Genomic DNA, 13956 nt, shown 5'->3' with positions numbered 1-13956 from the left:
AATTCTAATAAATACGACCACAGAACAGGAAATTTTCAAACCAAAGATGGTCGAGTGGTTAAAGTCACTGCCTTTGGTTCGTTGGTCCTCGTGTTCGAGTCCCGTTTTCTCCTCATCTGTACTTATGCATCAATCTGCTGCCGGCACTGAGTCTCGAACCCGAGTCGGCTGAACCGGAGGCAAACTTTTAGACCACTTGACCATACAGATTGAGTTTTTCGGCGACTTCAGAGTCCTTCTTCAAGAACTAGCTAAGTATCACACCATAAACGTCACGATCTATGTGACTTCTTCACTCCAATCTGGTTAAGTGGTCTACGACGACGAGTTTGGTATTGACGGTCGTGGTTCGGTTCCAGGTCGTTGTCTTATATTAATGGCACTGACTTGTACCATTCTTTTCGATCATGAAGTCCGAAGTCAACCCCATTTCTCACTGTGTGTAGTTACTCCAGTCGTCCACAGGAGGGCAGTATTTTACCCAGCACCTCGTGCTTCTCCCTTTTCCTTGACACTTTGATCGGACTGGAGTTCCCCATGCACACTTTCGTTTTTTGTTTGTGTGTGTGTGAGAGGCTCACTTGAACAAAACGAACACACCAGTATCGTTGGTTATTTCAGTTTTATTTTGGAGGAACACAAGATGAAATTTCACATCTGGAAATCCAAGTCACCGGGTGGCAGAATATCATACATACACAAACGAAGACATTCGATTGTAACTCTTGTAAATAAATCAGTAACTTCAGAAAAAGTATTTTGTTTTGTTTTCACAAATAAATTCATCACCACAGCTTTTATTGCAACCCTTTAGAAAACAAACAAACACACAAATGTTACCAGATGTCCATCAGGGAAGGTCCAATGTGACCTAGTAGCGATGTACTCATCAATGTTTTGTGAAATATGACAAAGGCAAATGATTCGTAAGGTGTCCTTAGAGTACCAATTTGGGTACGTGGGCTCCTACATCTATAAATTTATCGATGTATAGATATCGATAGATCTATCTGGAGTGATATATCTAGATCTAAAAAATACGTTCTGAATGAGAAAATAATATTTGCATTGTCTTATTTGATTCAGCAGGTGCACGTGATGTTTCGATGGACAAATCCATGAATATAAACAGAAATATGCTTCCAGAGGAGCATGCAGAGAAAACGTGTTGGAAGTCGAGCATGTGTTACCTGTGCGCAAAATGTCCACAGCCGACGTGGAGACATTATTTTTCTGCAAACGCCTCCGCTCGTGTAAACAATCAAAAAGGAGCTGACCGAGCTCGAAAGCAACGGAACGAACTTCGCTCGTGTGTTGAAGGCACACAAAACAACGTCAACACAAACGCACCGGTCAACTCAAACAGTTCCTGGTTTTCTTTCTAGGTCGGGCTTTCACTTCCGGGTCAATAGTGACGTCATGCAATTAAAAAAAATATCTAACACGAGATATAAACACGAGTAAATTCCTTGTGTGTTTTCTACACTTGGGGAAATAAATCTAATACTGGTAGGAGTCTTGCTCGTCTCCTTTTTCGTTCGTTCGGTCAGTCGTTAACTTTGCTTTTGTGATTATCTTCGTTTCATCATGGCTGCGCGGGGCTCACAAAATCGTGTCGGCGGAAGCCTTCCACGTTAGAATTGGCTGGTGCGAATAATCACCACTAGAGGGCGTACGAACACAAACAGGGAAACAACTCAATGGGGAATATAAAGACACTGTTTCAATGTGTGTTCATGTCAATTCAAAGAAAGAATTCCTGAACGACTTTCATTCACATGACTGTGAAATTTTTAAATAAAACAACAAACGTTCATAGACGTTCAGACTGTTGAGAACAAACGCACGCACACAAGCGGTGTTTTAACTTGGCCGTTTTAACCAGGCGAAGCACTTTGACTCATTTCAAGAGAGTTCAACTATGGACATTTATGAAGGAATCATTTGTGTCCTTCGGAGACTTGGACCGTGCTGACCTCTGGGCTGACAGCGTTCAGAACCAGTCGGTCTGCATCTCTCCGGATATCGAGAAAGGTCATCTGGCCAGAACGCCTGGTGCTGAAAGTCGGGAATCGTGTGAATAGCAGTGGACTGAAGCGGCCTATCACAAATATTAATCAGCCAGTGTTTGGATCAGAACGGCCCGAGTGCCCGTTCGTGCCGTAAGATGTGCATCGACTCCCAGCGACGCCAGATCAACACGCCGGGCCGGTCCCTGGACTCCAGTGACAGGAACAGTAAATCCCTCAAGAGTGACTTCGGCCGCTGCGACATCGACCTCCGAACGTGGGCGCTTCCCAGCGAAGGCCAGGCGGCCGACTATTTTTATTTTTGCGATATTACAACTTGAAGATTTAAAAAAAAAAAAGTGTATGCGTGAAAGAATGTTTCTCACTTCTTTTGTTTTCATGACAGGACGGTGGTCAAAGATGCAACGGACGTGTGTACGAGTACACACTGATAAATGCTTGAAGTTTTGTGATGACGTCACCGAGGTGGTCGTATGCGCGTACACCAAATATCTAAAGGTCTTTCAGTCATTTAAAATATTTCATTCGCATGTATTTCAAATGAACGTAATCCACATTAAGGTAATTAAAATAATCCGGCAACGTGACCTGTTTTTACATTTTGACAAGAGGGAAGACGAAGTTCTTAATACAAAATTTCAATTTTAATTTTAGGTTATCTCAAAATCTTTAGTTTTCAAATGCATACACTTTTTTAGAAAAGAAAAAAAATATTTTTTTCAGCGTAATCTTTTAAGACCACATCCATGTCATTTAAAAAGACACATCCAGAAAGGTGAAAAATGACATCGCCCACGGATCAAGTTGCATTTTATTTTCTGTTTATTTCAAATAACCCGGTCCACATCGGCGTCATCAGTTCAAACCCAAACACGTCCAGGAGCGTTCGGTGACGTTGCGGTTGGCCAGCTCATTGCTCTTCTCCAAGATCATTCGATGTGTCACACAGGTCACGACTTACTTTTGAGTGAGCAATCCCGTCTCGCTGGTGGAAGTTTTCAGGATCCAAACCTCCATGCCGCAACACTCGCACGCCACCAATAATTTTGTTGGGAGTATTATTTGCTGAAACGTTATTTTCAAGCATCCCCAATGAAACCCCAAACTGCCCCAATAACGAGACGGACACGACCATCGCTTTGGTATTAACGTGGTCAAGCAGACACTTTTAATTTGTTTGAACAATGAATCATAAAACCTGATCGCTGTCAAGTGATTTTTTTTTTTTTAAGTACACCAAAGAGGCCCGGAGCTCTGCTTGAACCCAGCACCCGCCCTCTTTTTTTATTTTTTTCCTCTATCCTGCAGCTTGGAGATCAAATAAAATTAAACATTAGAAAAAAACAAAATTAAAAGAAACAAAAAAGGAAAACAAAACAGCGTCACTCCTTCCAGATGCCACTTATATCCGGCCCGGACTTAGTGGAGAAAGAGAGAGAGAGAGAGAGAGAGAGAAACAAGACGACCACCGTATTTAAGATTGCTTGGAAAATGAGCTGTTAATGTAGATTAGCAATTGTGAGATTAGGTAGAGCACGTTTGGTTGAAAGAAAAAAAAAAAAAAAGAAAAGAGGGAGGAGGAGGTTAACATCAATACAATCAGAAGGTCTGAGCTCATTAGAGGTCGCTGACACATGCACTAAATAAAATTAAAAATAATTCAATTGAAGCAAAACTACACCAAAATGACTCCTAGATTGATTTTATCTCTTAAAATAATTTGAATTTAAATAAAAAAAAACAAAAAACAAACAAAAAAACAGGGACTAATTGACGTTATTGCACATGAGCTAAAAGACAGTAATACTATTACAGCTCTGTTCACTGACCCCCCCCCCCATCCGACGTGACACATTCAGACACCTGGTGAAGAAGGTTCTTTTAACGGCAACCAAAACAACCCCTCCCCCCCGCGGCAAAAAATAAAAACCTTTGGGTGAGGGGGGGGGAAACAAATCCAGGAAGAGAGAGGAACCAAAATGCGATCGAGTGGAAAGATACAGAAGCCTGCAAGAGCCGAAGGTGGAACACTGATACTGTGCTAGATCAGACAGGAAATGGCTGAACAAGTGCTTTGTCAAAAACAAAAAACAGAAAAAAAGAAAGAAAGTTATTGTTATTGAGACGCATTAAAAAAAAAAAAAGTAGCCTGCGCTATCCCAACACGGTGCAGCAATGGAAAAGCCAAAACTGTCAGGTTCAACCAGAAAGTGGGAAATCGTTTCGGACATAAAAAAAAAAAAAACACGATCATGACGATGATGATGTTACCCCCCTCAAAGATTGCTGCTACATTAAAACCGCACGTATTCATGTGCAACAAGAGGGAGAAAAAAAAGGCTTTGAAGATCTACACGCTGTTCTGTTTTTGTCCTCCTTTTTCTGTTCATATATATACATATATATATATACATACATATATATATATACATATATATATATATATATATATGTATACATATATATATTGTACATATTCCGCCACCTTGTTACTGGTGTCGATTGGCAGTGTCCAGGGTCCAATAACATGGCAGAGTGATTCAGTAAAAACACTGTGGAGTCGCACTGAGGTTTATTTTGAAAGGAGTCACTCTGCGAGGAGGCTTACAGCTGGCTGTCGGGATCCCCCTGGCCACTCCCCCCGCCTTGCGCTCACACCGGCCCGTTGACGGCCACTTCTTGGGGCGCTTGCGTCTCCTCTCTGGGGGGGTGCAGGCACAGGGACGCGGGTTTAGAACCGGACACGCATATTCCTGGCATACGAGTGCCCCAGGAAGTGGATTCGCGTTCAATTATTCAACACAAACAAAGCCACCTTTGACGTGAGGCTAATCAATTATGTTGGCTAACTAAGCTAGGCTAACTAGCTTTCTTTTTGCATCACATTTTTCGGAAAAAAAAAAAACGTACTTCCTGTCAGTCTGTGGGGTTACGGGCGATTCCTCGGGAGGCGGTTGCTGCTCTGAGGCTTCCGGAGGATCTGACAGAGAGAGTTTCTCCAGGGACACGGGACACTCCTCGCTGCACACACACACAACCAGGTTCACCGTTAGTTGCTTCGTCACACTTCCGAATCAGTGAACTTGCCTTGGAACATACTGGTAGAAACATCAGTACTGGTGGAAAAAAAATAATATAAATCCGCCGTCGAAATGCAAACTTGTATTTAAGCTCGAGTTGCAGCGCCGTGCCCTGTAATCTGCCGCCGCAATTCAGCCTATATTTACCTCACGTGGTACTTTTCCGCTTCAATTATAAGTTGGCGAGAGAGAAATTCATGCAGAAGGGGATTTTGAACCTTGTGAGGTCGGCTGTCTTGCTGCCTGCTGCTGCTGCTGCTTTCGAGACGATAGCGGAGGGGACTTCCTCGCCGTCGGAGCCTCCGGGCGAGCCGCCGTCCGAGGCGGTGGGAGGAGCCAGCGTCATGTCCCCCGAAGGCCCCACGCAGGGAGCGGCGACGGCGTCTGCTCCTGCGCGCGAAAGGAAGTGAGTTGGGCGTCATGAAGCGGGACAATTTGGTGAACTCACCGCCCTTCTCGTGGTTTTGTTTGGCTTGTTTGTCCGCGTCGCTGCCGCCGACATCCACGGGGGAGCTGCACCGGGGCTCCGTCTCTGTGCTGCAGGGGGGTGGGGGGGGGAGGCAACGACATTTCAGGATCTTTATGGCCCCGACCCGAAATGTCCGAGTCAAGCAAAAGCTTACCTGGAGAACGGCTGGAACGCCGTGAAATTGGCCCAGCCCGTTTCCTGGTTCTCGTTGCCGCCGCCGCCGGCGGGAAGCGCGTCCCACCCTGATGGAGTCTGGGATGCCGCCATCCTGTCGGAGTCCCTGAAATTTGCCGTCCAGCCTGGACCTGGAGACGGGGGGGGCGTCGCTTGAAATATAACCCGGTGTACACCTTGAACGGGACAAATTCAAGACGCCGCCTCACCCGCGTCCGACGTGTTCTGCTCAAAGTCTTCCTCCTCGTCGGATTCCGAGCCGCAGTCTTGCTCCTGTCCGCCGTTTTCCAAGCTGCTCCGGGAGCTTCCTTCTGATGTTTGGGACACACCGAACCTGGTGAAAGCGGCACCAGGGTGAGATTAAAAATGGCCGTTGTGGGATGGCGGTATTGGTTTTTTTCGCAGGCGTTAAGGGAGGAGGAAAAAAAAACAAAATGTTTACCTTGTTCTGGATTTCGCTTGTGTTGCATAGTTGATCTCCTTTTCCTCCCAAATGTCCTCTTCCTCATCGGCGTCGTCAAACTGATGTATCCGCTCTTTGCAGCAGGCCTCGAAAGCGGCTGCGTTGGCCTGGGGTCACAAGGTCACGCCGGGCGGGATCAACCGCCGAGCCATTTTCCGAGCCGACGAAAGACCACTTGCCGAAAGGATACTTACACTGTTATCGTCCGAATCTAAATTGAAGTTTATTTCGGCAATTCTGTCAAAGGTGGCGCTGGGAGGGGGCGAGAGGAAAAAAAAAAAAAAAAATGTTACGAGGAGTCGACAAAATATCCGCGCGGGTTGAGCGTTCCCGACTCACTTGATATTGTCGTCGTGTTCGCTGAACTCCTCGTCGTTGAAGCCGAACTGATCCACAAAGTTGGCGGTCATCTGCTGGATCTGATAGTCAGAGAAAGCCTGGGAAGGTCAGAGGGAGACTTTTTTTTTTTTAGGGCGACGTTCCCCCCCTCCTGCGTTGATTTGCTCCCGCGTTTCGTTCTTTTTTTTTTTTTGCCAAAGAGTGTGGGCCCGCTTTACCTGTTGGAGGGACAGGTCGTTGGGGAAGGGGCTCTCCATGTCGTCGTCCTCGCTGGACGAGTGCATGTTGTGCGTGCTGACCTGCACAGGCAAAGAGGTTTTATGCGGCAAAAAAAAAAAATCAACATAATAGTTAATTTCGTTTTTAAATTTGACTTGGCAAAAAAAAAAAAAAGAAAAAAAAAGAAAGAAAACGGGACCGTGTGATGACTTCTTACCAGCTCTACCGTGTTCCTTCTGTTCGTCTCTCGCAGCGTCTCGTCCACAAAGCTCTCCCAGCGACCTCTGCAGTCCTCCGGCAGCTCTGCATGGTAAGAAACTTTCGTTCGCTAATGACTTAGGCGCGAGTGTGAAAAATGTTCCGCTTCAAAAAAAAAAAGTGGGGGGCGGCTGGGGGTCAGCGACATACCTTTGATGAGGTCAGCGATCTGGGCCTGGACCGGCCCCTTCTCCAGGTTCTGGACCACCATGTTGGAGATTCTGGTCAGGTGGCCCATGTTACCTCTCCTGGTGCCACCCTCAGCTCTGTGGACGTCACGGACGCGTTATTATTACAACCGCAGATTCTGTAATTGACCGGCTGAACAATACACAGACACAAAAAAAGAAAATAATAAAAAAAAAAAAACACTCACTGTATTTTATCGTTCTCCTCCCAGGCATCAAGGATCTTTTGTACCAATCGACACTTCTGGAAAAGCTGTACATTTCGCACAGAAGAAAGAAAAAAAATAAATAAAAAAAAGGGATGAAGGTGAACTATAACATCGCGTTTGTAAACAATGTCAAAAACTTAACACGTGGAAAACGTTTGGTTGGGTTGTCGTGGCTAGCTTGCGCAAGCTAACGTCAGCGCGACCAAAAAAAGAGCGGCGCCATTTAGCCGCACTTACATGTGCCACAAGGGTGTTGTGGAGGGAGGTCTGTGGGTCACTGGTCCCGCCCGACTCCACCGCCTCCACGTGAGTTTCGGCGGCCAGTGCCGCCGCCTGCTGCTGCTGCCCGTTTTGGTTCTGGAGGCCCGGCGGGTTGGCCCGCTCCTCCGAGGAAGGGTGGTTCAGGATGGCCGCTACGCAGAGCTCCACTTGGAAGTGCAAAAAGTTATTCCACGAGTATTTGAAGAACAGATCCTGCGCGGCGGCGGGGGACAAAAGACAACGACTTAGTGGCACGTCGAGCCGGCGGATCTGAAACGGCGGTCGGGCCTACCAGTAGTAGGTCCATGGTGCCGAGGTCGCACAGCTCCTGACAGATACTGGGGGAAGTGGTCTGCAGGAGGGCAGCCACCAGTCGGGCCACGTGAAGGCGGGCGTTCCCCAGCGGCTGATCTAGAACGCCAACGGTGGTCAGTATTGCACCTTTCTGCAGAGGGAAGAGGAAAATATGGAGACGAGTCCAGTTCTTGAGTTCCGCACTTTCAGTCGTACCACGCGGCGCCCAAACGTACTGTTGTTCGTTTCCCTTTTTTGGTGGAATTTCACCTCTCGTTTGTTCAAACTGACACCTTGCCGCTGTTTATGTGAGCGTTCCAAAGCAATCGTTTGTCTTTGGCGCCGCCCTGTGGCAGCATTTTCACCATTGTGGTGATTTAATGCCGTTTTTGTCACACCCGAGTTGATGTGAGTTTCGGTATTTCATTTCGACAAGTCGTGTTTTCCTGCCATCTTGTGGCACCAATAGGTCACTGCAAATCTTATCTCGGCTTGCTCGCAGATTTTTGGTATGATCTTTCCAAAAGCATCTTTCAAACAAATTTCAATGTGTTGAAAATGGAAGACAGGTGCCTTAAAAAAAATAAATTACAAAGTGTGTTCACGCTGTGTCATCGATTTTCATTCATACGGGGGGCTCAGTGTCCATGAAAAACGTCGTCAAGTGTGTGTTTGTTACCTTTGGGGGATCCAGAAGAAGCTGCTGGAAATCTTTCAAATGGGGCTCAATGGCATTTAAAATACTGCTGTTGACAGTGTAAGACCTTTCATAACCCTGAGAATACAGATCCATGAGCCCTTCCAACCTGGGGGGAGAAGACGAGACGACGGATGATCAGCCTTGTACATTTCACCGCGTTCATATGAGCGATTTGAACAAAAAGTGTGACAAGTGTGCTGTAATTTTTTTTGGGGTGTATTTTGAGGCCTTGTACTCAAGACACTCGGGGACGGTTATTTTCCTATCCCGCCGCTGGATGTCAATGAAAATCTATTTCCCAAACTACTTAATTCCTTTTACATGAAAAAAAAGTTGAAGTGTGAAATCGGGGTGCGTTGGGAATCGGAAATCAAACCTGACATTGAAAGACAAAGAAGCCACCGAACGCACGATGAAAAAGAGCGCCGACTCGCGGCGCCGACACGCTCACGCGGGACGAGCGAGTGGCGTTAACTTCGTTCGAATAACCGACGAGTCGACTCGGCGCAATTCCGACAGTAAGACGATATTGCGCATCCTCACCCGAATAAAAGCCGCCGGCATTAACACTGAATGAAGGTTCGTGTAACGATCAACGATCGCGCTTTTGGGCTAGCATGGAACGAAAATGAAATCAAATCGCCTAAATTCAGCCGTATGGATCCCAACCGATATGAAATAATCACACATCGCCCTGCCCGACGTGCACATCGCTCGCACTCACCCAGACCTCCTGGTCTCTAGTAAGGTAAGTAGCACTTGAGTTCCGTTCACGATGGAAGCCTCGTTCCTCTCCCCCTCAAACATGTTCTTGAGGAGTCCTGCTACAGTTTCTTGTCTGGGGGGGAAAAACAAAAAAATGTCATTTCGTGGACTGACCAAACGATACGCGGGTCCTTTTTCAATCGAGAGTGTGAGCGACTTACGACTCGAGCACAGCCAATAGTGGGTCGGCCTCCGTGTTCTCCTGCATCTGATTGGCCTGGTCTCGGCTAAGGCGAATTATGTCACAAAGCGTTTGCGACGCGTTTGATTGTCTCTGACAAATGTCGGGAGGGGGGAAAAGGGAAGCCAGGCGTTCAAGAAAACGGATGCGAGGAACCATTTCCAAACGGCTTGAGGGACTTACCTCCTCATCTTTCCCGGTATGGATGAGCTCGATGAGTCTTTGAACGAGCTTCTCTTCATTCAGCCACTTCGGGGGGAGGGAGGGACATGAAAATGGGTTCGTTATTTCACGGTAATCAAAGCTGATGGTCATAATCTGTAGGAAATCTTTTTTTTTTTTTTTTTAAACGGCATATTCAGAATTTAGAATTGGGAGATGTTTACATGGAGAACCTCCTGCCTCAAGAGGGCAGGCTCCACGCAGCTGATGAGGCGAAGCAGCAAGTCCATCATGGCGGACGCGTCGATGTGTTTCAGCACCAGACCAATGAAGCCTTCCTTTTTCTTGAGAAAGGTGATCACCTGGCGGGGCGGGTAGATTTGACCGACACATTTGTGAGCATCCGCGCCGCTGGCGCGCCCGCAAACGCGCCCGCAAACGCGGTTCCTCTACCTCTTCGGTTTTCCGGGCGATGAGATTGCCGATGGTTTTGCTGAAGAAGCTGGCGAGCAGCGGGTTGAGGGGCGGGTCCTGCTCCAGGAAGTGGTACAGCATCTCCAGGAGAGATTCTTCTCCGCCCAGCTTATCGTTGATGATGGACACGTCGGAGGTCAGGAGCTCGCAGGCGATGTTGGGAAGCCTAGGAGGAAGAAGAGAGAACATTTCTGGAGGGGGCGACGCTTGTTGTTATTTCCCATCTTTTGTTTTTGCGCCGCGGCTTTTCGCCGGCCGGCGAGGAGCTCGCGTTCGTTCGCGACTCACTTAAAGCGGCTCCTCTCTTCGAGGTCTGCCGGCGGCTCGGTGGTGATGAGGCCCACCAGCTCCTGCATGCAGTGGTCCTGGGAAAGGAAGAGCAGCAGGCGGCGGTTCTGGGCCTTGCACTCCTGCAGCACGTCGTCCTCCTCCATCAGCTCGCGCAGCGTCACGTCCTCCCGGTCCAGCAGCTGGTCGATGTGGGAGGTGGTGTGCAGGTCGAACTTCCAAAACATGGTGGCTGCCGAGGTGGGTGACACAGCCCTGGAGAAAAAAAAAAAAAAAATTTGAGCGTCCTCTTAACTTTCCTCACCCATCTGTGGGGGAAACCATTTTGTATCGGCGACGCGCGGCCATTTACGAAAGGGGCTCCGGAGGTACATACCAGTGAATGAAATGTGGATATCTCTAATCAGACCTCCCCCGCGGGCGGGCAGGCAGGCATTTGTGTTCGTGCAGACGACAGAAAGCGTGGCGAGGCCTGGCATTTATCAGCATGGGTCTCCTTTTAAAATGCTGGCCTCTTGAGGAGACGGGACGCTGGGAGGCTCACCATAACCTGCACGCGGGGGTCAAAACAAAACAGTGGACATGGGCGAAATGACAGCTGGACCAGTGGGACTTGCTTGCTGTTCTTTTTCACAAGGCGTTTCAAACAACGAGAAGCGTTTTTGACCCGTGAGAACTTTCGGTGACGCTTCCAGTCTCTCCGTTGGAATCTGCCGATGGCAGCGAGATGAAACTCAGTGGCCACTTGTCTCTGAAAACACCCGACTTATTGAAGAAAAAAAAAATCAATGGTCAAGGATGACGGGGACTGTGGAAACATTCATTTTAATGTCTCCATTTTTGGATGGAAAAAACACCAGTTGAATTTTAACGTCGTTTTAACAAGTTGGGTGCAAACAGTGAACAAGCGCATTTAAAAGTTTAGAGGTTACTTTTTTGCTTGTTCATGGAGAGGGAGAAAAAAAACTGAAAACGTGAACAGTGACTGCACCTTTTATTTTTATTTTTTTGTTTGTTTTTTGAAACCACCACCTGTGCAAGGGCGCCATGTTTTTATTCCGCAAGTTAGCTATGTCAGTCCTGAAAAAAGGCGGATGACGGCAAAGCGGGCAATTTCCTGCCTTCGCAGGTACTATCCCGAGCCGTGACCGAGGCGGAACGCCGCTGATGCGACAGGCAAAGCCAGAAAAGCAAGACACAAAAGCGTGACACTCACTTTTCGAGGCACGCCTGAAGACAAAAGCCCGAGGATGACTTTGTGCCACATGATGTCATCGCGGATGTCATTTCGTTTAATTACCTTTGCTGGGTTCCACGTAAAAAAAAAGGCAAAGATGGATTCCGTTACGGGTTCATGTGGAAACGGTTTTCAAAGACAAATGAGAAAGAATCATCGCTCTGGGAACGGCACGCGACTCGACCCGTCGATCGCCAAAGGTGAAACTGATGGAGGTTTTTTTTTTCTCTCCAATGCTTTCCTGCCTCTTATTTTCCCAGCAAACGGCAGCCGGGAGCGGGCGTCCATCTGGCATACATTTACAGAGTACACAAGCGCAATAATAACCTCGCGAGTGCTCCCCGACGGTGGCGAGCCGGGGGACGGCGGACGCTTGAATTTGAACATCCAAAATAGAACCCGCGGGGAGGCGACCGCAACAACAACAATCGGCAAAGCGCGCGGGACGGTTGAGGAAAAGAGGAACAATAGTAAAGATGCGTGTCGTTGCGGACAAAAAAAAAAAAAAAAACACAGGGGTAGGAAGAGATGAAAAGAATCTAAGGAAATGCAAATGGACTAAGTTTTTTTTTCCCCTGGAAGAATGTCAACACGACAGAAGTAAAGCCGCAAAAGTCGCAACGTTGTGCTTAGCGAGTATGAGAATTTGAATGAGCGAATATCCAGAATTGTCGACCTAAGCTCGTTGTCAAAATTCCCAGCCCAACCTAAACAGAAAAGTGCGAGAACCAGCGATGCTCTGAAGATTTGCATCATCAGCAGTCCTCATCTCAACACACCGATACGTTTACAGTCCTTATCACGGCACTTTTTATTGTGGGTAAAATTATGACCTCACTCCTGTAAATTGCCACTTTTTTTCTCTTTAAATATCCATTTTTTTTCTGATCAGTGTGGCCCTACTGGGCCTTTGTAAAACATAACCTGGAAACGGTTGTGCAAGTGTGCATTGACGGAATCAAAAGAGCAAAAATCTCAAATTTCAAATCGACTTGAATGTAGTCTCAGTTCGCCGCTCGATATTGCAGAGCATTATTTCCAGTCAGATGTGTTAACCTGAAAGTCTCGTTATTGTAATGTTAGAACTTAATTCTGCGCCCCCCCCCCAAAAAAAAAAGAGACAGACAATAAATAAAGTGTGGCAGAAAGAAATAGATAGCTGCATTTTAAGTTTAGCCATAAATGTCACTGACAACCGAATGGCGGGTCAGATTTCTGCTTGCTTGAGCCCGAATGGATGCGTTCCAAGATGTCAACTGTGATTGTTTTCCTGTATGTGCGTTTTATTTACTCGAGTTCGCGGACACAGTCACGAACACCGCATAGACGCAAATTGTACTTTTTCAATTTCAATTTTTGCTTACTTTGTCGCAACTGAGGACCCTTGCGATCCAATTTTCATGATTTAACTTGTTTTGAATGTACTTTGACCTTTATACTGTCGTATTGTTCCCGTGATAGTTACTGCCCAAGACATTTCTTACTGTCACAATATTATTAATAAAACTGAAAATGTGCCGTCTTAAAAACATAGTTACTGCCCAAGACATTTCTTACTGTCACAATAATAATAAATAAAAATAAATAATAAAACTGAGAACTTAAAAACGGGTTCCTTTGCATCCGTGTCAATCATGGTCATCCACAAAGTTAAATCAAGTCACCTGTACTACTCCCGTGTGTTGAATTCGTTGTGTCATTTCCCTTTTTTTTTCTTGAAAACGCTGAAAAAAATTACTTTTTTGAAATGATGCTATTTGGGTATTGATATAGTATACTTTATTTTAAAAACGTGGCCCCAAACACTTCATTAATTCTGGTAATGTGATAAATGAAAGTATTACAACCTCTCATAGATGCATATTTGTCGGGAATATTGTTGGAAAAGGCTGGCAATTAATGTCCAAAAAGTAAAGCTTGGCCTGAAAGGCTACTGACAACCGAGGGGGGGTCGGATTTCTGTTTACTTGAATCCTAACGGGAGCAGAAGGAACATTGCGAGAGTTTCTAGATTTAAACAGTATTTTACTGGAAACGCAACTTCATATTTCCACCGATAAACGACGTGAAATTAGACCGAGTTACTCGACTTCACGAGCGTTTATCGCGAACGGCACATGGCTCGGCAGCCGCTGGCCTCGACAGACCCCGGGCGGGCTCGTTTT

The 13956-nt window shown here is 46.6% G+C and overlaps 1 protein-coding gene across 5 annotated transcripts; it reads right to left on the bottom strand.

The window, feature by feature from the left end:
- Window positions 1–3166: 3166 nt before the first annotated feature.
- On the bottom strand, window positions 3167–11135 carry ppp6r2a (protein phosphatase 6, regulatory subunit 2a). 5 transcript variants are annotated; one of them, XM_019866186.1, is made up of 23 exons: window positions 10931–11135; window positions 10555–10809; window positions 10246–10432; window positions 10017–10154; window positions 9814–9879; window positions 9611–9723; window positions 9409–9522; window positions 8664–8790; window positions 7983–8135; window positions 7667–7903; window positions 7409–7473; window positions 7183–7298; window positions 6992–7092; window positions 6774–6854; window positions 6556–6653; window positions 6411–6468; window positions 6196–6323; window positions 5963–6087; window positions 5734–5884; window positions 5559–5647; window positions 5329–5500; window positions 4941–5051; window positions 3167–4731 (listed from the first exon to the last, which is right to left on the bottom strand). In XM_019866186.1, exons 2-23 carry the CDS (start codon window positions 10779–10781, stop codon window positions 4683–4685), a joined length of 2706 nt encoding a protein of 901 aa, XP_019721745.1. In that variant the 5' UTR covers window positions 10782–10809; window positions 10931–11135; the 3' UTR covers window positions 3167–4682. The 5 variants fall into 5 exon arrangements, with proteins under 5 accessions (XP_019721745.1, XP_019721746.1, XP_019721748.1 ...); XM_019866187.1 differs by having other exon boundaries at window positions 5329–5494; XM_019866189.1 differs by having other exon boundaries at window positions 6556–6635.
- Window positions 11136–13956: the final 2821 nt, after the last annotated feature.

This window comes from Hippocampus comes, unplaced genomic scaffold (genome assembly GCF_001891065.2).
Source record: "Hippocampus comes isolate QL1 unplaced genomic scaffold, H_comes_QL1_v1.1 scaffold50, whole genome shotgun sequence".
Taxonomy (NCBI): Eukaryota; Metazoa; Chordata; class Actinopteri; order Syngnathiformes; family Syngnathidae; genus Hippocampus; species Hippocampus comes.
Note: the sequence above shows the minus strand (reverse complement) of the source record. Positions and strands in the feature narration are given on the sequence as shown.

Coding starts and splice junctions, on each gene's coding strand:
- ppp6r2a (XM_019866186.1), bottom strand. CDS start 10,781: ATGTTTTGGAAGTTCGACCTGCACACCACCTCCCACATCGACCAGCTG. Junction 6,324..6,410: donor TAGATTCGGACGATAACAGT/GTAAGTATCCTT, acceptor TTGTGACCCCAG/GCCAACGCAGCCGCTTTCGA. Junction 4,732..4,940: donor ACCCCACAGACTGACAGGAA/GTACGTTTTTTT, acceptor GCACCCCCCCAG/AGAGGAGACGCAAGCGCCCC.